Genomic DNA, 20,984 nt, shown 5'->3' with positions numbered 1-20,984 from the left:
ATGGATTAAATATAGCATACCTTACCTTTGACACACTTTGTGTTTTGGCTGTTTTGCCTTCTCTGTTCTGTCCATGTGATGACCCATTAGTTTCACCTGCTGTTCTTTTCTGCTTGCCTTCCCTTGTGTGACCCAGATGTCTGTAATTGTCTTGTTATAAACCCCCCGTGTCTTTGTTTTCTTCTGTGTAAGGTTATGTTGGTGTGTATCTTCCCTCCGTGTTTTTACCCATTTAGTTTATTTTTTGTGTTATTAGTTTTCCCCAGTTTTTGTTTTTAAGGTTTTTATTTTGTGTCTGTTTCTATTAAAACCTTACGTTAGTGCACCGCACTCTCTTTTGTCCGCCTGATTTTCTGGAACTTTTTTGGAATTTTATGGAACCCACGCCTCGGGAGCCACATGTGGCTCTTTTGATGGGTGCATATGGTTCTCCGCTAACCTGTGTGGTAAAATATGGAAACCGCTGGTGAAAGGGCTGAGTCCCAAACGCAACAATAGGAGCGTCACATCAGCACTGTAGCGTTGACACTGGTACACGGTCGATTGGTCGCCGGTCTTTTGGTCGCGGTCTTTAGGTCGCAGTCTTTAGGTCGCCCGGAAGTTTGGTCGTCGGTCTTTGGGTCGCTGGTCTTTTTTGTCGCCGGTCTTTTGGTCGCCTGATCGGCTGCTGCCACCTACTGTCAATTTAATAAAAGCAAATTCACAGATGGTGTTTTTATTGAAGCAGTCTAATGAACCTTCATTCTCTCTGGGAGAACTTGCAATGTTGAAATACTTTAGAATAGATGGTCATTTTTATCAAACAAATAAAAGTATTAGTTATTAGATCGTTTCAACAGCTAAAAGTATACTAATACTTTTATTTGTTTGATAAAAATGACCATCTAATCTAAAGTATTTCAACATTGCAAGTTCTCCCAGAGAGAATGAAGGTTCATTGGACTGCTTCAATAAAAACACCATCAGTGAATTTGCTTTTTATTAAATTGACAGTAGGTGGCAGCAGCCGATCAGGCGACCAAAAGACCAGCGACAAAAAAGACCGGCGACCCAAAGACCGACGACCAAACTTCCGGGCGACCTAAAGACCGCGACCAAAAGACCGGCGACCGGCGACCGAAAGACCGGCGACCAATCGACCGCACACGTTGATACTACATACCTGTCAACCTCTGCCGATAACTGCCCTTATAAATGATTATGATTCCCCTTACAAAACCCCCCAAAAACCTTACAAACACCGTACGAGTCGTACGGTGTTTGTAAGGTTTTTGGGGGGTTTGTAAGGGGAATCATAATCATTTATAAGGGCAGTTATCGGCAGAGGTTGACAGGTATGACACTATACCTCTTCCGCTTTTTCATCATACTTTTTTTTTTTCCATTACTCTTCTTCATGTATACTGCCATTGATACTGCTCTCTTTAGTCTGCCTGATTTTCTGCACATGGGCACAACTCTGTTCCGCCACCGAGACAATTATAACAACCTTTTTCCGAGAGCAAGTGGTTGGTTAGCTGAACACCCTGATATTATACTTCACACGTTTTATTTATTTATTTATTTTCGTTTTTTTAAATGTTTTTTTTTCGGTTTTTTTATTGTCCAGAAAAAAACTTTTTAAAAAAAAAAACACGGGACTTGAAACATGAGCCTCTAGTTTCAAAGTCCTGACAGATAAGCTACTAGCCCAATCACACCATAAAATCTTAAACAGTCTGTCTTTAAAACTGAAAAAACAACAACAGCAACTAAGGAAGGAAGGATTTGTTTTCATACAGCAGCCCAAGAAGAAATAACACATCACATATTTATGCATGTATACTCATTCATTCATTTGTGGAACTGCTTATCCTCACAATGGTCACAGGGGGTGCTAGAGCCTATCCCAACTGACTTTGGGCACAAGACAGAGGACCCCCTTATTTGGTGACGAGCCAATCGCAGGGCACGAGGGGACAGATAATCATTCAAGCTCACACCTAGGAGGAAATTTAGAGTGTTCAACCAGCTTACATGTCATGTCTTTGGAATGTGGGAAGAAAACGGAGTACCCAGAGAAAACCCACGCACCAACCTGGGATCGAAACCAGAACCCTAAAACTGGTAGTCCCAAGCACTAATGACTTGCCCGCTGGGCCACCCTATGCATATATTGTAGGTAATTTAATATTTTCTTCTTTCCTCTTGCATCAAGTGGATAATTGAAATCTTTGTCTCATCTCATCTGATATTCTGAACTGCTTTATCCTCATTAGGGTTGCGGGGGGTGCTGGAGCCTATCCCAGCTGGCTCCGGGCCAGAGGCGGGGGACACCCTGAATCAGTGGCCAGCCAATTGCAGGGCACGAGGAGACAGACAATCATTCAACCTCACACTCATACCTAGGGGCAATTTAGACAGTCCAATCAGCCTTCCATGCATTTCTTTGGAATATGGGAGGAAACCGGAGTACCCGGAGGAAACGCACGCAGGCCCGGGGAGAACATCCAAACTCCACACACATGGACATGACCTGGATTTGAACCCAGGACCCCAAAGCTGTGAGGCCAACGCACGAACCACTCGCGCCACCGGGCCGCCCTGAAACCTTTGTTACACCCATAAAGTAACAATGGTAAGTATGTGCAGTGCCGATAAAAAATGTTTGGAGCTTTGTCATGATTTGTAGCAGCAGTGTGGCAATGCCAGGAATTTGACCACCGATGTCCAACTTCAGCAGCTGTCCTGCTCTCTCGTTTCACAAATTTTTGCTGACAAAGAACACCGGCCAAAGAACACCATCCTGGAACTTCTTATAGAAAAAAATACTTATTTTTACATTTGAAATAAATGTAAATTTTCTTGTCATTTATTATATAGCAGGGCGGCCCGGTGTCGTGAGTGGTTAGCGCGTCAGCCTCACAGCTCTGGGCTCCTGGGTTCGAATCCAGGTCACGTCCACCTGTGTGGGGAGTTTGCATTTTCTCCTGCGTGGGTTTCCTCCGGGTACTCTGGTTTTCTCCCACATTCCAAAAACATCCATGGTAGGCTGATTGTACACTCTAAATTGCCCCCATATATGAATGTGATTGTGAATGGTTGTCCGTCTCCTTGTGTCCTGCGATTGGCTGGCCACCGATTCAGGTTGTCCCCCGCCTCTGGCCCGGAGACAGCTGGGATTGGCTCCAGCACCCCCCGCGACCCTAATGAGGATACAGTGGTTCAGAAAATTAGATGAGAGATTATATAGCACTGTCATAGACATTTATTATGTGAGTGTAATGATGTCTGATGTCATGCCCATATTTGACTGGCATCACAAGGTTTTTGTGGACCTTGGACAATAGGTGTGCCTGTCTCGTGAAAGATGATCATGAAGTCTACTGCAGAGGCACGAATGCACAGGTGATTTTCCCTATTCTGCAGGTTAGTGGTTCAGTTTTGTATTTATTTCTTATAATGACATTATGCTACAATGCAGTTTTGAGTTGAGACATGTTTTGAGAATCTTAAAATTGAAAAAGTACCTTTGATATATTAATATTCTATTTATGTAGCAGCGTTTTCACTATTATTTTCCTTTGTAGTAATATGACATGATTTAATTTGAAATGTAATTAGGGCTTTCAATGGAACATGATGGTGTGCGTGATGACATGTTTATAGAATAACTAAGCAAAATTCTTTGCTTTAACACCGATGCTTCTCTGATCAGGATGAGCACTAACGATAATGGATGGTTTGCAATAACACTTATTGTTGGTCAGATGCAATGGAGACTTTTGGCCTGAGGAGAACACAGTCCCTGAAAAGCCTCTCCTGGGTTCAGGAGAAGTCATGGGACATACCAGCTCCAACAAAGTGGAACAGAAAGTCCGTGTGGCAGCTAGTGCATCAGTAAGTCCAGCAAAGTAGCACATTTTAAACTTAAACGCTGACTGTTTGACCTCCTTTGGGGATTATTATATGTGTATGATTGTGAGCATGAATGGTTGTCTGTCTGCTTGTGGCCAATAGAAGTTGTTTCTGTCTTGTGAACGATGGTTTTACCTATTCTGGATTGTATTCATTTCTTAGAATGCCATTATTATGCAACAATGCATTTTTGACATGAGACATTTTTTTAGAATTTAAATGACTGCTATTCATAAAAAAATATCTAATATATTAATATATATTAATATTCTATTGATGTACAAATCTTTTCTCTAACATTATTTTCCTTTGTAGCAATACATATGATCTAAGTTTAAATGTAATTTTGGCTTTCTATGGAATCATAAAAATCAGGAGATATATGTAAGAGAATAACTAAATGGTTAGCATGTTCACCTCACAGTTCTGAGAATGAGCGTTCAATTGCCAGTTGGGTCCAACCGTCCTGCGTGGAGTTTGCATGCGACCCCAGACCTGCGTGGGTTTTCTCCAGGTTTACTTCGGTTTCCTACAACATCCCAAAAAGATGCATGGTAGGCTGATTGGACACTCTAAAGTTCCCCTAGGGATAATTGTAAGTATATGAATGGTTGTCTGTCTCCTTGTAGCCTGCAATTCGCTGGTAACCAATTAAGGGGATCCCCCGCCGGTGGTTGGCTGGGAAAGGCTACAACACCCAAATCAAATTGACAATCCTTATTTTCCCCACCAGTTACCAAAGCTGTGGTGACCTAAGGAGTCTGGAAAATGGAACTCATAAATTACAGGTAGGACACATGACTGAATACAACAAAAGTATTTTATGAAACTTTTTACAGTGTACTCAACATAGTTATGATCATTTGTGTTAATAGCCGACATAAAGTTTGTGGGGAACAGGTCCACGATTATTTGCTGAAAAACTCAACTGTTGCTGTTTTTCTGCATATATATATATATATATATATATATATATATATATATATATATATATATATATATATATTGGCTCCAGCATCCCCCGTGATCCTAATGAGGTTAACGCGGCTCAGAAAAAAAAAAAAATATATATATATATATATATATATATATATATATATATATATATATATATATATATATATATATATATATATATTCGTATATATACAGTTGTGGTGAAAAGTTTACATACAGTTGTGAAGAACATAATGTCATGGCTCTCTTGAGTTTCCAGTTATTTCTACAACTCTGATTTTTCTCTGATAGAGTGATTGGAACAGATACTTCTTTGTCGCACAAAAACATTCATGAAGTTTGGTTCTTTTATGACTTTATTATGGGTGAACAGAAAAAAGTGATCAAATCTGCCGGGTCAAAAATATACATAGAGCAGCGCTAATATTTGGTAACATGTCCCTTGGCCATTTTCACTTCAATTAGGCGCTTTTGGTAGCCATCCACAAGCTTCTGGTTGAATCTTTGACCACTCCTCTTGACAGAATTGGTGAGGTTCAGTTAAATTTGTTGGCTTTCTGACATGGACTTGTTTCTTCAACATTGTCCACAAGTTCTCAATGGGGTTTAGTCAGGACTTTGTGAAGGCCATTCGAAAACCTTAATTCTAGCCTGATTCAGCCATTCCATTACTGCTTTTGATGTGTGTTTGGGCTCATTGTCCTGTTGGAACACCCAACTGCGCCCAAGACCCAATCTTCGGGCTGAACCTCAAATCTTGAAGAATTTGAAGGTAATCCTCCTTCTTCATTATCCCATTTACTCTCTGTAAAGCACCAGTTCCATTGGTAGCCAAACAGCCCCACAGCATAATACTACCACCAGTGCTTGACGGTAGGCATGGTGCACTTGGGGTTAAAGGCCTCACCTCTTCTCCTCCAAACATATTGCTGGGCATTGTGGCCAAACAGCTCGATTTTTGTTCCGTCTGACCACAAAACTTTCCTCCAGAAGGTCTTACCTGCATTCCAGCAGATTCTTGACAGATCTGCTTTTTGGTGATTCTCGGTGGAATCTTCACCCTCCTGACCAAATTTCTCTCAGCAGCAGGTGATAGCTAGCGTCTTCTTCCTGATCGTGGCAGTGACAAAACAGTGCCATGCACTTTATACTTACAAACATTTGTTTGCACTGTTTCTGTTGGGACCTGCAGCTGCTTTGAAATGGCTCCAAGTGACTTTCCTGACTTGTTCAAGTCAAGGATTCGCTTTTTCAGATCCATGCTGAGCTCCTTTGACTTTCCCATTGTAGCGTTTGCATCCAATAGCCCTATTTAAATGGCCTCAGAGAAGTCACCAGCTGTAGTCACTCATAATCACTCAAGAAGTTAAGAGGCCATGCTATGAAGCTCATTTCACTGACACAACTTTCTAAGTCACCAAAATTGCTCATTCATGTTGCTGTATGTATATTTTTGACCCAGCAGATTTGATCACTTTTCTGTTCACCCATAATAGTCATAAAAGAACCAAACTTCATGAATGTTTTTTGTGACAAAGAAGTATCTGTTCCAATCACTCTATCAGAGAAAAATCAGAGTTATAGAAATAACTGGAAACTCAAGAGAGCCATGACATTCTGCTCTTCACAAGTGTATGTAAACTTTTGACCACAACTGTATATTCATATATATATATATATATATATATATATATATTCATATATATATATATATATATATATATATATATATATATATATATATATATATATATACACATACACACATTATTACATATTATAATTCAAGAAAAAACTCATGAAACTCCTAAAATTATTATATTTCAGATCTCAGATACATTTTTAGAAGAAAGGAAAGGACCACATAATGTGGACAACATGGGCTTTGGGGCATCTTTAAGGAGCGTGAAATTATCAAGGAGTCGCTCCATGGACATTCTTCCTCAGAGGGAGACTACATCTATCGGAACTCTCTGTGCATTGTTCGAGTCCAAGGCCAAGCATTTGAACTCCAGCTGCAGATTATCGGTGTCAGCAAGCAGTGTCAAGAGAGATGGAGACAACTACCCGCTGAATCAGAAAAGTCACGACATGAACGCTCAGGTGTGCAAGTTTTGTGCAGAGTATTGTAGCACACAGTAGTGAGGGCACTATTTTACAAAAAGTTAACAAAATAACTTCTTAACATGTAGTGAAGTACAAAAGCAATTAAAATATATAATTTTTACTTTTTATCACATTACATTATAAAATTATAACAATCCATAAAAGAAGTCTGCAGAAAAATTAGTTCTCGTTTATTCAACGCACTACAAATGTGACCTCATGGTTTTGAAAACAATGTTAACATGCTATCAAAATAGGTAAATCAACTCATAGATAAAGAATGAAAGCAATTGCATTCTATACTTTTGTCCAGTCCCAGAAGCTCTGTGTATTGTGAGTGTCCGTTGTGTAGGGCCAGGCAAAGGTAGCGTAGAGGAGTCGTCTTGCGTAGTGAGGAGGTCGATAGCCGAGAGGTCTGTAGAGGGATCCAAAGTGAAGATACAAGGTGCATGGTCGAGGCCGTGGTGGCAATTGTAGTCATAATGGTGGTCGTGGTCCTAGAGCAAAAACTTGAGGTCGAAGATTTGAATTTGAATTTATTAAGGATAGCCAGATCAGGCAAGACGAAGCAAGGAGGTAACGCGAGAAGGTACTTAACAGTGAACTGATCAAGACGATCAAGACGGTCAAGGTCTGGTTGTCTTAAATAAGATTTGATGTCTGATGGGCCGCACCTGCCATTGCTTAACCCATCAGCCGCTGGACCTGTGATTGGGTTATAGGAGCAACCACCCACCTGGCTGGCCCTGGGCCTGACAATCTGGATTGATGTGCTATTAACTTTGCAAACATATGCAACTTTTATGCAAAACATTACTCAGTGATGATGTAGAAATGATGCGATGACAGTGATGACACAACCTCAAAGTACTCCCTTAAATACGCACCATCTCAATACTAGTCACTTCTTGCATGATAAATAGGAATTTTTCTGATGTTTTGATGTATGGACTTTAAGCACACAGCTGTTACATGTTTGAGGAGATGTAGCGTGCCAACTTGTTACCAGGTAAATTATTGCATACCTGTCAACCTCTGCCGATAACTGCCCTTATAAATGATTATGATTCCCCTTACAAACCCCAAAATAACCTTACAAACACCGTACGAGTTGTACGGTGTTTGTAAGGTTATTTTGGGGTTTGTAAGGGGAATCATAATCATTTATAAGGGCAGTTATCGGCAGAGGTTGACAGGTATGTTATTGTGAGATAAAGGTGGAGTTCAAGATTACTTTCTGTTGGCTTGAAATGCTCAAATTGCTGTGAATTTAACTTAAGATTTAAGAATAGCGTATGTGCGGACACTCTTGATGGTGACAGTAGTCCAAAAAACAAAGAATAAATAAATAAATAATAATAATTTGTGTAACAATTTAATGCAAATGTGAAAGTTGTGTAAGAAATTTGCCCCCCAGCGCTGGGCAACAATCACATGCCCCCTGGAAGTCTGAGTGAGAAAAAAAACCACCAGATGCTATTTCTAACTCAAAACTCACGCACGTAGAATTATTTTATATATTTTATCTTTTTTCACAACCTTAGATTACATGCATTATTAATATTTTTTCACCCCAACCAATGGCATCTCAGCATATGGATCCTTAAATAAATTTGTTAATCTGAATGATCCTGTGAAATGAAATAGAATGTCGTATAGACCTCCACCAACTGTAAGAGGAAAAAAACAACAACTGAACAAACTTTTAGTGACATAACCGACTTTAGCTCTATTTGCTCCCTACTTCTTGTTCATGACAAAGCCCTCTTGCCTGTCCATGTGGGCGAAGCTAGTAGTATGAGAGCTTTATGTGCGGCTAGATACTCGCAACTCCGGAACTCCTTAAAATGTTATAAAATCTAATCTCTTTTTAAATGAAAAAAATAAACATATATATTTCACCATCCCATATCATTGTCATAAACCAATGGTGTCACTGTCCAAATTTAAAGTTTATACCACGTTTTAAACATGTTTATTTTTATGGTGAAATTGGTGAGTGGGGAATTATGTATACAGTAATCCCTTGAGATACGAGTTTATTGCATTCTGGGACCGAGCTTGTATGTCAATTTACCCGTACCTCAAATCAATTTTTCCCATAGAAAATAACTAAAATTAAATCGTTCCCACCCGCTGAAAAAACACCAAAACAGGATATTACAATGGAAAATCATATTTTTATTTGTTCTAATTCATCACCTACTTACAAAGTAACAAATACCTATCTAGTGGTTATGATCTTTTATACTAAAATGTGACATCACTCAGAGTGTGGGGACGAGAGAAAGGACAGGAGAGAGGTGATGGATGGCAACGTGCGTGTAAAATAATATAAACTTTAAATTTAACTTAAATTAACTTAGATTACTTTACACACACTTAAAAATAAATTTTAATCTTAGGTTACACTAAATTTAAACCTTGTGCGATAACCGAGGCAAAGATGTTAATGTATTCCACCGCGGTTTTCCAGTTGGAACTTGCTGCTTCTCCATGCCTCAAAACCGAGTGTATCCCAGTTCGTTTTTTTAAATTATCGAACCAGTCACGGCTCGCTTTGAAGGTTTTTTTCAGATGCTTGCTTTGCTTTCAAGTCCATGTAGATTCCGTTGGTTTTCTCGCAGATTATCGACTTGGTCTGTTCTTGTAGACATCTTACAGCGAGAAAGACAAAGCAATGCTGTTCTCATAAGCAGCCTCTCACATACTCGGCCAACTGGACAGCCGGATCTAGAACTGTCTCGTATGCTCGTATCTCAAATTTGTCTCGTATGTCAAGGCAAAAATTTCCACAGAATTTTCCTTGTTTCTCGTATGTTGGGACATTCGTATGTCAAGGTCTTACTGTACTCTTTTCAAGCTAGCCTCCAGTGGCCATGTCTGGTTCTGCAGGGTTAAAAACAGTTCATTTCATTTTCAAAGACAGACAGTTTGCCCTTGATTTTTTTAACATACCAGAGAAAATAATGTTTTAAAAAGACCACCGAATTTGAATAGGTTTTAAATAAATAAATGAGGCTCCCAATTAGTGAAAACAATGATATGGGAGTGTCGGCTAAATGCGCTGCTAGCCATAGGTACATAGGTACACAGTCTTAGGCTGAAATACATGTGTTTCGTAAATGGATAACATTTCCTAAACTGTTTGTTGCATGCAATTAAGTGGAGGTGACCAATGGAAAAACCCTGTATCGGTCTGTTATTCTGTACCTTACTAACTGCCTTGTGGGCCCTAACGAGAGAGTGCAGCCCAAATAATACAAAATAAATAAAATATCTTTTTTTTTAGCTTAGCTTGCTAGCTATTGCAAGTGTCACTAGTCATCCAGTAAATTTCCCCAGAAAATTGCAACCTTTACATAGACTTATATGATGGTTATTCATTGTGTATTTTATATTTTTGGGCATTTGCGACTTGTGACTTTTTGTCCCAAAATATACGGTAGCTAGATTAGATAGTCCTCATTTTATACATGCTGTTACATTAGGTTAGGCTTTAAAGAGGTTTTATCAAAGTTTAATTGGCCAGATAATAGACAAGAAAGTGAATGACCATGTGTTTCTCATGTTATCAATTTTCCTATTTTTAGAGGCTGACCCATTCAGACGTAAGAAGAACCACAAATGGCCCCACAAAATCTTACAAAAAAGTTTCCGGATGCTTATACGGTGAGGTGTGGTGCTTAATCTCATTTAAGGTCACTCACCAGTATTTACGTAGACATTGCTGAATTTACTATATTAAAGCACTCCGTAGTAGCTGAGAAATCCCCCTGAAGGTCTCTAAAAAGTGCATGTCACCGTTTGCTCGGCAGTGTTCTGTTGCGTTTGGAATGAATCAACTAAAAAAAGATGAGGATGTAGTGGTGTAGATGCATAACTATGCACATGGCACACCCTCCTAAAATAGGAGTAGTGTCGTGACACTAGTGCTGACGGATTATGACGCACACTGGCCTTCTTACTCGAACATGTTGGTTCACTGGTGGTATTTTAAGGTTCTGTAAAGTCATTGGGATTTTCTTTTAAATACAGGACAGCTGTTTAAAAATAAGTGCTGAAAGCTGAGAAGAAATGAGTGTTGAATCTGTAAGTTGTAGGCAGAAAATTTTGGGCTGATTTTTGCCAGTTTTTGTTTAAGGCGTGTTTAAAACGTGCATTGTTGTCGTCTTAAGCTCAAGCCCAGTGTCCTTACTACTTTCTGGCCCGCTCACACCACTATATAAGTCATTTTGTTTTCTATTTTAACAAGGAGCAATCCCACAATGTCTTTAATATGCAAATTTCCTGGACTAAACAACAACGTTATATAAAAACTACCAAAAATTAGATGAAAAAGATTTCATTAAGACCCACAGAAATTGAGATTCCCCTCACTTATTGAAACAGTTGTTCTTTGCGAAAACGATGCAATAAACAAAAACATGGTGTCAGAAGTCATAAATAAAATGATGTTCATAACTGCATAAGGACGAGCGTGAAAATGTTTTAAATTCTCCCCTTTTCAAGCTTTAGGGACGCTACTGTCAAGTAACGGGGCGTGTTCCTTTAATAAAGTGGCAAAAATCGCTGACTAAAGCGAGTGAGTAAGAATAATTAGTTTGGAAAGGATAGTTTTGTAAACTTCAAGCTGAAGCATCATGGCTTCGCGTGTTGTTTTATGTCGGTTAATAATACTGTATTGCCTGTTTCTCTCACCACGACGCACTTGTGCACCTCATCATCTCCCTAGTCAGCAGTGACGTATCGGCTACAAAATGTGTGAGTTGACATTTGTTCCTTGATAAAAATATTTAGGTACGTAAATGTGTTGATTTCATTCACCGTTTATATGCTATACTAAAGAAATTTGTGAATGAGACTAAGAAACACGCCTTCTCTTCGTGTATTACGGCTTGAATGGTTCAAACAGGCACGATTGTGTTGACAGAGGAAACCTGCTAGCATCAAGGCTAGCAAGTGCTGGTAGTATGATTGATAGTTTGCATAGACACGCCTACTCTGTGTCATGTCAACTCTGACCTTGAGTGTCTGTAAAATAAAGATGTCCACTGAGGATTACAACAAATGCCCCAACATGCATTTGTCAGTCATTTTTCAGTCATTTTCCTATAAGAATGCCTGGGGATGAGTGGATTGCGCATCAGCCTCACGGTACTGGGGTCGAGTGTTCGATCCCAGGTCCAGACCATCCTGTGTGGGGTTTGCATGCTTTGCATTTCGTGGGTTTTCTCTGCGTACTCTACTCCGGTTTCTTCCTACATCCAAAAAACATGCAGGATAGAATGATTGAAAAACTCGAAATTGCCCCTAGGTATGAGTGTGGTTGTGAATGGTTGTCCATCTCCTTGTGTTCTGCGATTGGTTGGCCACCAATTCAGGGTGTCCCCGGCATCATTCCCGGGGCTGCCTGCAATAGGCTCCTGCACCCCCCACGACCTTTGTGAGGATTAGCAGTTCAGAAAATTAATGAATGAGTCCTTAAATTTTTATATAGCGAATGACAAAGTATATGTGGGAATGGGAGATGGTGTTGTGTCCTGACGTTTAGTGAGTAACAACCCCCAGCCACCCACCCAAAATAGACGCTTTAGGTGTGTTTGTGCGTGTGTGTGTTGGGTTGGCCGGGGGGTTTAGCTCTGATAAAAATCAGCTGTCATGAGCTGAGAGCAGATGAATGCAGACAGTCAGTGTGGGTGAAGCACAGCGAGGAGTCAGGCTTTTATAGCACATCATTGAAGCATCAGGAGAGTCCCACTAACAGAAGAAATACAAAAGGAGAACGACAATTGGATGAAAGTTTTGTGAGTATAGAAGCTTTCATTTTACTATTATTTTTGGATTATATAGTCACATAACAATTACAAAAATATAAAATCTTGGAAATCGCTAAATATATATTTACCAGAAATTTTTTAATTTGTTCAAAACCAGGGAAATAAATTATTACATATTCAAATAACAATAAAACAATAAAATTTAAAAAAAAATACATTACTAGGCCCTTTATTGCGTCAAATTTTATTCATTAAAACAACAGATTTATATTTTGAATAATAATAATGTTCAGTTTTGACTGAAACCATAAAGATAATTTTGAGATTTGTGTCTTTTTAATGGGGAATATCACCATATTTGGCTACCAACAGGCAAAAGAAACAAATTATTAACCGTTCTTTTAATTTGATACAGTACAGTGAAAAATATGAATAATTGCTAAATTAGACTAGTTGAACTTCAGAATGTAGTGTTGTTGTTAAGTGCGCATTTTTCTTTCTTTTCTGCTCTCCAAACTACTAAATAATTGCCAGGAAATAAAATTCTTCCAACCTGCACCCTTTAATGGTTCCACAGAACAAATCAATGTAAAATTTCAGAATCATTTTTGGGAACATTTTTATATTCATATGACGCATTTGTTATTTTTTTTTTGGATCATGACGATCCTCAAAGGATCCTTTTTTCACAGCATGACATCATTTATAAATTCCTTTTCAACAACGGGCGGACTACATCCTATATTGGTCATCAGTTTTATTTGTTCAAACTTGAGTGCAGTTATCGTCAATTCAAAAAGACATTATCAGCCCAGAACAAAAGCAGTAGACGAAATTTGTTGTTTACTTACTTTTTAAGTTTACTTCAGGTTTTCACACAATGAACTAAAATACCTGTAGCTTTATCTCCATGACCTGAGTAAAAACAAAAAGGCAAAGAGTCTGTAATATGGTTTACTGGTGATCATTCACTGCTAGCCTTCCCAATTAAAATCATTTTGAAAATCTTTTTGGAGCAAATTCGTTTATATTTTTAATTGGAGAGAGTGTCCTTCTTGGGACTAAATGTTTAGATTCTGGTTTACAATTTTTCTTGTTATTCCATTTGAAAAAGCCAGGTATGAAATCAAAAAGGTAACAATGAAGTATTTTTAGAGGTTGTTAGGTTTGTCATTCGTAAATAGAGCAAATGTATAATAATGCAAACATTACTCCAACACAGGCAATTGTATAAAATGACAGTTTTAGTGAATTCACAGAGCAAAAAACTAATTTAGATGTCACCTTTCGAAAAACTAGCCAAAACTATCCTAATGTTGTGAATTATGTTACGTAAACAAATGCAAAATTGGATAATAATAACAACTCAGCACCTTTTTATGTGCTCTATTTATTGAATTTTTATTTTATAATGCCTGTTTATGTTGGCTGGGGCCTTGAGCCTGGTAGGGTCATCCATGGCAAACTGGTCTGAGATGAGGGACCAGACAAAACATGACAGACAACCTCTTATGATAAATGAGACTTTTGAATGTCGTTTTCCCTCACCCGGGTGCAAGTCACTGGTGCCCCATTCTGAAGCGATGCCTGGTGGAGGAAGATGATGGCAAGCGCCTGGTGGCCGGGCCTACACCTATGGGGACCGGCCCGGCACAGCCCAAAGAGACTACGTGGGTTTCCCTTCCCAAGGGCTCACCACCTATGGGTGGGGCCAAAGAGGTCGGGTGCGACGACAGTTGGACGGCAGCCGAAGGAAGGATCTTTGACGGTCTGATCCCCGGCTGCAGAAACTGACTCTTGGGCCATGGAGTACCACCTCTCTGGTTGGGAAAGAGCCTGAGCTAGTGTGTGAGCTTGAGAGGTTCCTGCTTGATGTAGTCGGGCTCACCTCTCCGCACAGCTTGGGTTTTGGTACCACTCCTTTCGAGAGGGGTTGGGCACTCTTCCACTCTGGTCGCATGACGAGAGGCGCCGAGCAGGTGTGGGCATACTTATTGCACCCTGGCTCAGTTCCTGTACATTGGGGTTCACCACCGTAGACGAGAGGTGGGGAGCGGGATCTGACCGTTGTGTGGGCGAAACAGCAGCTCAGAGTACCCACCCAATTTGGAGTCCTTGAAGGGGTGCTGGAGAGTGCTCCTTCTGGGGACTACATCATTCTGCTGTGGACTGCAATGCTTCCGTGGGCAGTGAGACCTGTAGGAGCGTAGTTGTGTAGCCCCCCTTATCAGAACCCGAGGTGATCTATTTTTGGACTTCTACACTCATCGTGGATTGAAAATAATCAATAATGAACACCGTGATTAAGCATAAGCGTGTCCGTAACACGCAACCGAGCGTGAAGTGGTCGGAATGAGAATCAGCACCTCCAAATCTGAGACCTCAGTTGGAAAAAGGTGGCATGCCCTCTCCGGGTCGGGGATGAGGTCCTTCCCCTGGTGTAGAAGTTTAAGTATCTTGGGGTCTTGTTCACGAGTGAGGGAAGAATGGACCGGGAGATCGACAGGCGGATCGGGCATAGCGTCTGCAGTGATGCGGACTCTGCATCGGTTCGTCGTGGTGACGAAGGAGCTGAGCCAGTCGATCTATGTTCCCACCATCAACTATAGTCACGAGCTGTGGGTCATGACCGAAAAAAACAAGATCCCGGGTACAAGTGGCTGAAATGAGTTTCCTCCTTTAGAGATAAGGTGACAAGCTCTGTCATCCGGGTGGGGCTCGGAGTAGAGCCACCGCTGCTCCGAATCAAGAAGAGTCGGATGAGTTGGCTCGGGCATCTGATTAAAATTCCTCCTGGACGCTTCCTTGGCGAGGTGTTCCGGGCACGTCCCATCGTGTAGAGGCCATGGGGCTGAACTAGGACACGCTGGGAAGACTGTCTGTCGGCTGGCCCGGGAACGCCTTTGGACTCTGTTAGAAGACCTGGATTAAGTGGCTGGGGAGAAGTAAGTCTGGGTTTTCCTTGCTGAAGCTGCTGCCCCTTCAACTTGAGCTCAGATAAGTCGAAGAAGATGAGATGAGACTCCCTGTTTCTAGACAATGCTGCCCGGTGGCTGAGCGGCCTTACAATTTTGGGATTGAACGTTCGATCCCAGGTGGGTCTTTACTGTTTGGAGTTTGAATTTCCACCCCAGGTTTGCGTGGGTTTTCTCTATGTACTCTGGTTTTCTTCCACATCCCAAAAACATGCAGGGTAGGCTCGAACTCTAAATTTTCCCTAGGTATGGGTGTGTGCACAATTGGTTGTCCGACTCTGTGCTCTGCGACTGGCTTACCAACGAATCTGCCTGGTACTCAGAGTTGGCTGGGATAGGCTCCAACACCCCCCACAACCCTTGTGAGGATAAGCGGTTCTTTATAGACAGGCACACAATAATGCATCCTCCCAACATAATTCTGGTAGCGACTGGAATATACCAATTCTTTGAAAGGAGATGGACAAAGAATATTAAGCAATTTAGAGAAAGTTACCTTAAATGGCTTCAATTATTCTTAGTTTATTTTCCTCAATGTCATTGTTATCTCAGAATTTTTCTTTTGACAACATAATGACTAAAATGTACAAATCTATTGTGGAATTGTGAGAAAAAAAGTGTCCCCAGAAAAACAAATAGGAGAACAGTATTTACTTTGTTCCTCTGCCAGTGTTAGATTGTTGGCATCTTGGCAAATCGGTTTTCATTACAGTCTGGGAATGTTTAAATTGTCATCAACAGCTGATGGTTGAGAAGGTGGTTCGCAACAGAGAATACCAAACACGCTTCTCCATCATTTGTACAGCTGTTAGTATCTCACAACGCAATCCCATTAAGGCACCGCAAATAACTGTCTAAAGAAATTGCTCAGACCATAACTTTTTGGAATGGTTCCTAATTACAATATTTAGTCCTAACCCACAATTTAATTGAAAACCCTTTTTGGTGAGTTAGGAATTGCTGATGACTAAGTTTTTCAAACGAATGTGTTACGGTTGGTGGCAGAGGGCCCCGAAGCAGGCAAGAGTGACAGCTCTGATGGTGACGATATATCTTTATTGAGACTTGGTGAGCCTGGGCGAAGGTGGCAGAGACATGGATCAGACAGGTTGGTAAATGTGACGTGGAAGTCGATAGCCATGAGGTCAGTGGGAAAATCCGAGGCCAACGTACAAGAGGCGTGGACATAGATGTGGTTCTAGGGTAAAACCAAAAAGTCAGATATGAGGCAACAAAAATAAGAAATAACGCGAGAAGGTACTGACAGTAAACTGATAGAGATGATCCAGCGACATGGTTGAGCACTGGCTGGCTTAGGTAGGTCGGTGATGATGATTGCCTGTCACTGCTCCACCCGTCTGGTGCTGGAACTGTGATTGGGTGGTGGGCACATTCACCCACCTGCCTAGCCCTGGGCCTGACAGAATGTTTGATTAGTCTGTTGTAGAGGTGGCTATAATCATATTTGTGGCCAAGTTGACCTCTCAGCTACACTTGGTGCCTCATTCTTTCTGCTCACCCATCTATGAAAATGTTTTAAATCCGGACTGGTCAGAGGCGCCAGCTCGTTGCTCAGGCCTTTTGTCCTGCTCTGGCTTAGTGTCTATAAAGAGGAGGTGTGTCCAAATGGGTGCATGACTTACAGCTGGAAAGGTTATTATTCATAGCAAGAGCTGTTGACTTCGTATTCAGGATATTGTCCACTTCACAACTATAAATACACCTCTTAACCTGAATTGCAATTCAATGCATTAACATTTTGCTTCTGGTTCAGAGTTGAACCCGTAGCAGGCTTTTCATGAGGTCAGTTGGTTAGCTGTTGATAATTTGATGGCAACATGCTCAAATGAACAATGTGCATACAATCTATGTCACTCCAACTGAGCTACCAGTTGCTCTTTTTGTTATTATTTCCTCCCCTTTCTTGGGTGTCACTCACTTGATGCTGTTAACTCCAGGCAACATGTGTGGTCTTTTTGTTGTGTCGTTGATGGAAACGTTAAAAGCTTTAATCTTTCACCACGCGCTTCATACCATATTTTTCAGACTATAAGTTGCACCTGAGCATCACTTGGACCAGCCAAAGAATACATAATGAAGAGAAAAAATATATACAAGTCGCACTGGAGTACAGTACAGTACATTTCCAGGAGGGCATGTTTTATTTTATTAGAAACTAACAAAAAAACTGAAGGAAGGCAAAGGGTTAAATAAATATCTTTTAACATAAGTTTTTCAGATAACTATAGTCTTAAAAACAACATAATAGGCAGTTAGTGGTCAGATAGAGAGAAAAAAAAACACATAAGCCGCACTTTAGTATTAGTAGTTGCTGGTCCAGCCAAACTATGAAAAGTGCAACTTATAGTCCAGAAAATATGGTACATACAGTAAACAAACAATAAAATCATTCTACATTGATATTTTTGGGTACGAGCATAGTGTTGTGTAATCTGTATTACTACTAAGTATTCATTACTGATTTTGTAATATGTTATTTTTGCAGAAGACAAAGATACTGTATCTGCATCCCTGACCAAGAGGAACATCCTTCCAACACAAGCCAGGAATAGGGCATTAACTTGCTCCTCTGTTAGAGAGAAGTCAGCTCTCTATCTGCTAAGAGCAGCATCCATTGGGTCCATTGAAGCTTCAACACAGCCAGTAAGTTCCCGAAATGCCTCTCATTCCTCACCACACTCTGGGCCCATGGGATTCAATAGGAAGTCAACACTATTATCTTTCAAATGGTGCGGTTCAACATTTTCAATGTCTATTATCTATCTACCTAAATCTATAAATTAAATGCCTATATAATAGCAATGAAGGTGAGACTTGTTTTAATATGACATTATGAAACAGAATTGATTACATGTTGTGCATGGAATGCAAACTGAATTTAATCAAATCTAAACATAATATATGTATTCCTTAACAGGGAGTGATTGGTACATCAGGGAAAAGGATTAAAAGCAGCAAGGTAATTGAAGTCTCACTCTGTTTGCTTTTGAATGTGGTTAGTATAGTTAACACTGTGCTTTTGACTGCAGAAATGTTTTTAACTTGGGTAACACCTAACTACTATTAATACTTTGTATATTTAATCCAGAGTGACATTTGTGGTGTAGTGGTGCATTTGTCTGACTTTTGAGTAAGCAGTGTGGGTTCAGTTCCAACATAGAGAGTGATAATATTAGTTATTTAATTTATGTTAGGTGTTATCAAAATAATTTCAGTATATATTTATTTTAAATGTGAATTGTATGTGTCTCTTTATGTACTTGATGATTGGGTTTGATAAATGAATACAGGGAAAATGGAAACATATTGCACTGCTATTTTGCTGAGACTGTTTGTTGCAGATTTTCAAAACATTATTTTGTTAATAACTTTGATACAATTTACACAGTATTTTGGGAAAAGCTTTGATACACTTTAGACTGTATTTTTTATTAATAGCTTTGATACAGTTCACACTATATATTTTTTAAAATGTCCTTTTCTTGATTTTTTTAAAATTTACTTTATTGGCCGAAACCTCTGTGTTGCTTTATCAACACGTGGTCAAAACTTTGGATAATTAATTTATTTTTTCTCTGCAATGCAGTTTCAATGGCGGATGGCCTGGTGGTGCGAGTGGTTAGCGGGAGTGGTTAGCGCGTCGATCTCAGAGCTCTGGCGTCCTGGGTTCAAATCCAGGTCATGTCCACCTGTGTGGAGTTTGCATGTTCTCCCCTGTGTGGGTTTCCTCCGGGTACTCTGTTTTTCTCTCCCCCATGTAATTCCCTAGTACATATCAAATTTGCCAGGAAGCATAATCCGCGTGATCGCAAAGCGACAAATCATTGGTTGGGACAATTAGGGCTAGTTGATTGGCTCATGGATTTCCCCAACCATGAGAATCAGAGATGTTCTATGGCAGGGGTGGCCAACTCCGGTCCCCGAGAGCCCCTATCCAGTCTGTTTTCCATTTATCCCTCCACCAACACACCTGAATCAAATAATCTGGATCGGTATCAAGCTTCTGGACACCTTGCTGATGAGTTGATCCTATCCTAGCCAACTGTTGGCAGTAGGCAGGGCACACCTTGAATTGGTTGCCAGCCAGTCGCAAAGCACAGTGAGACGAACAGCCATTTGCACATACACTCATACCTTGGGACAATATTGAGTGTTCAATCAACCAAGCATGCATGTTTTAGGCCATGTGTGACAGTAAACCGGAATGGTAAGAGCATCCAAGTTCCCCTCAGGGAGTGCCGCTTCAACATCATTCATTCATTCATTTTCTGTACCGGTTATCCTCACAAGGGTGGGTGGAGGTGCTGGACCCTATCCCAGTTGACTTCGGGCACCAGGCGGGAAACACTCTGAATTGGTGGCCAGCCAAACCAATTTAACCTTTTCTAAATGTTTGAATAGGATATCCAAATGTTTGATGTTTCCGTACTTTTTCTACACTCCTTACTATTCCCTTACAATGATGTAAATAGCTAAATCCATAGCAGATATTTTCTCCAATGAATGAAGAAATGTATTTCCGGGTTCAATTATAATTTGTATTAAAACAGTTTTTTTCAACATGCTGAACATACAGTACATTTTGACACCATGCAACCCCCGGGCTAATGAGTCTCTGGGGCAACTATACTAGGGTGTGTGCTTCCGCTTGGCTTCCTTCATGTGTAGTCGGTCGGTATCATGGTCACCTTACCCTCACTGGTACACGCAGTATTTCAGTACATCTTATGACTAAGAGTGGTACTTTCACAGACAGCTCCATTTGACAATTAATCATATTTAGCTGCTTGTGCTAACAAAAACAGTAGTAGTACAAGAAGTTGACTGATGTTTTTTTTTACAGGTCGTTAGTCTTAATATGATTTTCTTTTTAAATCATTAGCGGTGCATGTATATTGCTAACCCTGCACTGTTTAATACTGTTTATTCCCTGTCCTTCCTCTTTCTGTTCGATTGATTAACTGGCGTATGTCTTCCTCAGTGTTCGTACTGTCTATTCCATTATTCTCTTTTCTGTTGAGGCACATTTTACAAAAACATCACAATGTCAACCACAGAGGAAACCACTTACAGGAAACTGTCTCAACAATAAAAAGCATTCAGATCTATATTTCTGCATTTGAGTGGAACAGGTTAAAAAAAATAAAAGTACCGCATCATTGAAATGTTGCTTTTGTGGATTCAAAATGTTAGGAGGTAAAAATAAATGTCATGAATTCACCTACAAGGTTTACTTTGTTCTAAATCC

At 40.2% G+C, this 20,984-nt stretch overlaps 1 protein-coding gene and 1 long non-coding RNA gene across 3 annotated transcripts in view; one reads left to right on the top strand and one right to left on the bottom strand.

Annotated features, from left to right (window-relative positions):
* The first annotated feature begins 3,754 nt into the window (after nucleotides 1–3,754).
* Nucleotides 3,755–20,984, top strand: part of xirp1 (xin actin binding repeat containing 1) — a 24,345-nt gene continuing 7,115 nt past the window's right edge. Inside the window, exons 1-6 of one of the 2 annotated variants that reach the window (XM_077616107.1) lie at nucleotides 3,755–3,879; nucleotides 4,631–4,685; nucleotides 6,682–6,957; nucleotides 10,554–10,632; nucleotides 18,222–18,379; nucleotides 18,654–18,695. In XM_077616107.1, coding sequence (XP_077472233.1) covers nucleotides 3,755–3,879; nucleotides 4,631–4,685; nucleotides 6,682–6,957; nucleotides 10,554–10,632; nucleotides 18,222–18,379; nucleotides 18,654–18,695 — 735 coding nt within the window. Of the gene's footprint in view, nucleotides 3,880–4,630; nucleotides 4,686–6,681; nucleotides 6,958–10,553; nucleotides 10,633–12,645; nucleotides 12,768–18,221; nucleotides 18,380–18,653; nucleotides 18,696–20,984 lie in introns of those variants that run through there. The other variant, XM_077616106.1, reaches the window with a different exon arrangement.
* Nucleotides 12,430–20,984, bottom strand: part of LOC144086237 (uncharacterized) — a 24,442-nt gene continuing 15,887 nt past the window's right edge. Inside the window, exons 2-3 of the long non-coding RNA XR_013304382.1 lie at nucleotides 13,592–13,655; nucleotides 12,430–12,720 (exon numbers count right to left, since the gene is read on the bottom strand). This is a non-coding gene — a long non-coding RNA (uncharacterized LOC144086237). The remainder of the gene's footprint in view (nucleotides 12,721–13,591; nucleotides 13,656–20,984) is intronic.

This window comes from Stigmatopora argus, chromosome 12, assembly GCF_051989625.1.
Source record: "Stigmatopora argus isolate UIUO_Sarg chromosome 12, RoL_Sarg_1.0, whole genome shotgun sequence".
In the NCBI taxonomy this organism is placed as follows: domain Eukaryota; kingdom Metazoa; phylum Chordata; class Actinopteri; order Syngnathiformes; family Syngnathidae; genus Stigmatopora; species Stigmatopora argus.
The sequence above is the reverse complement of the archived record's forward strand: the minus strand, read 5'-3'. Positions and strand labels throughout refer to the sequence as shown.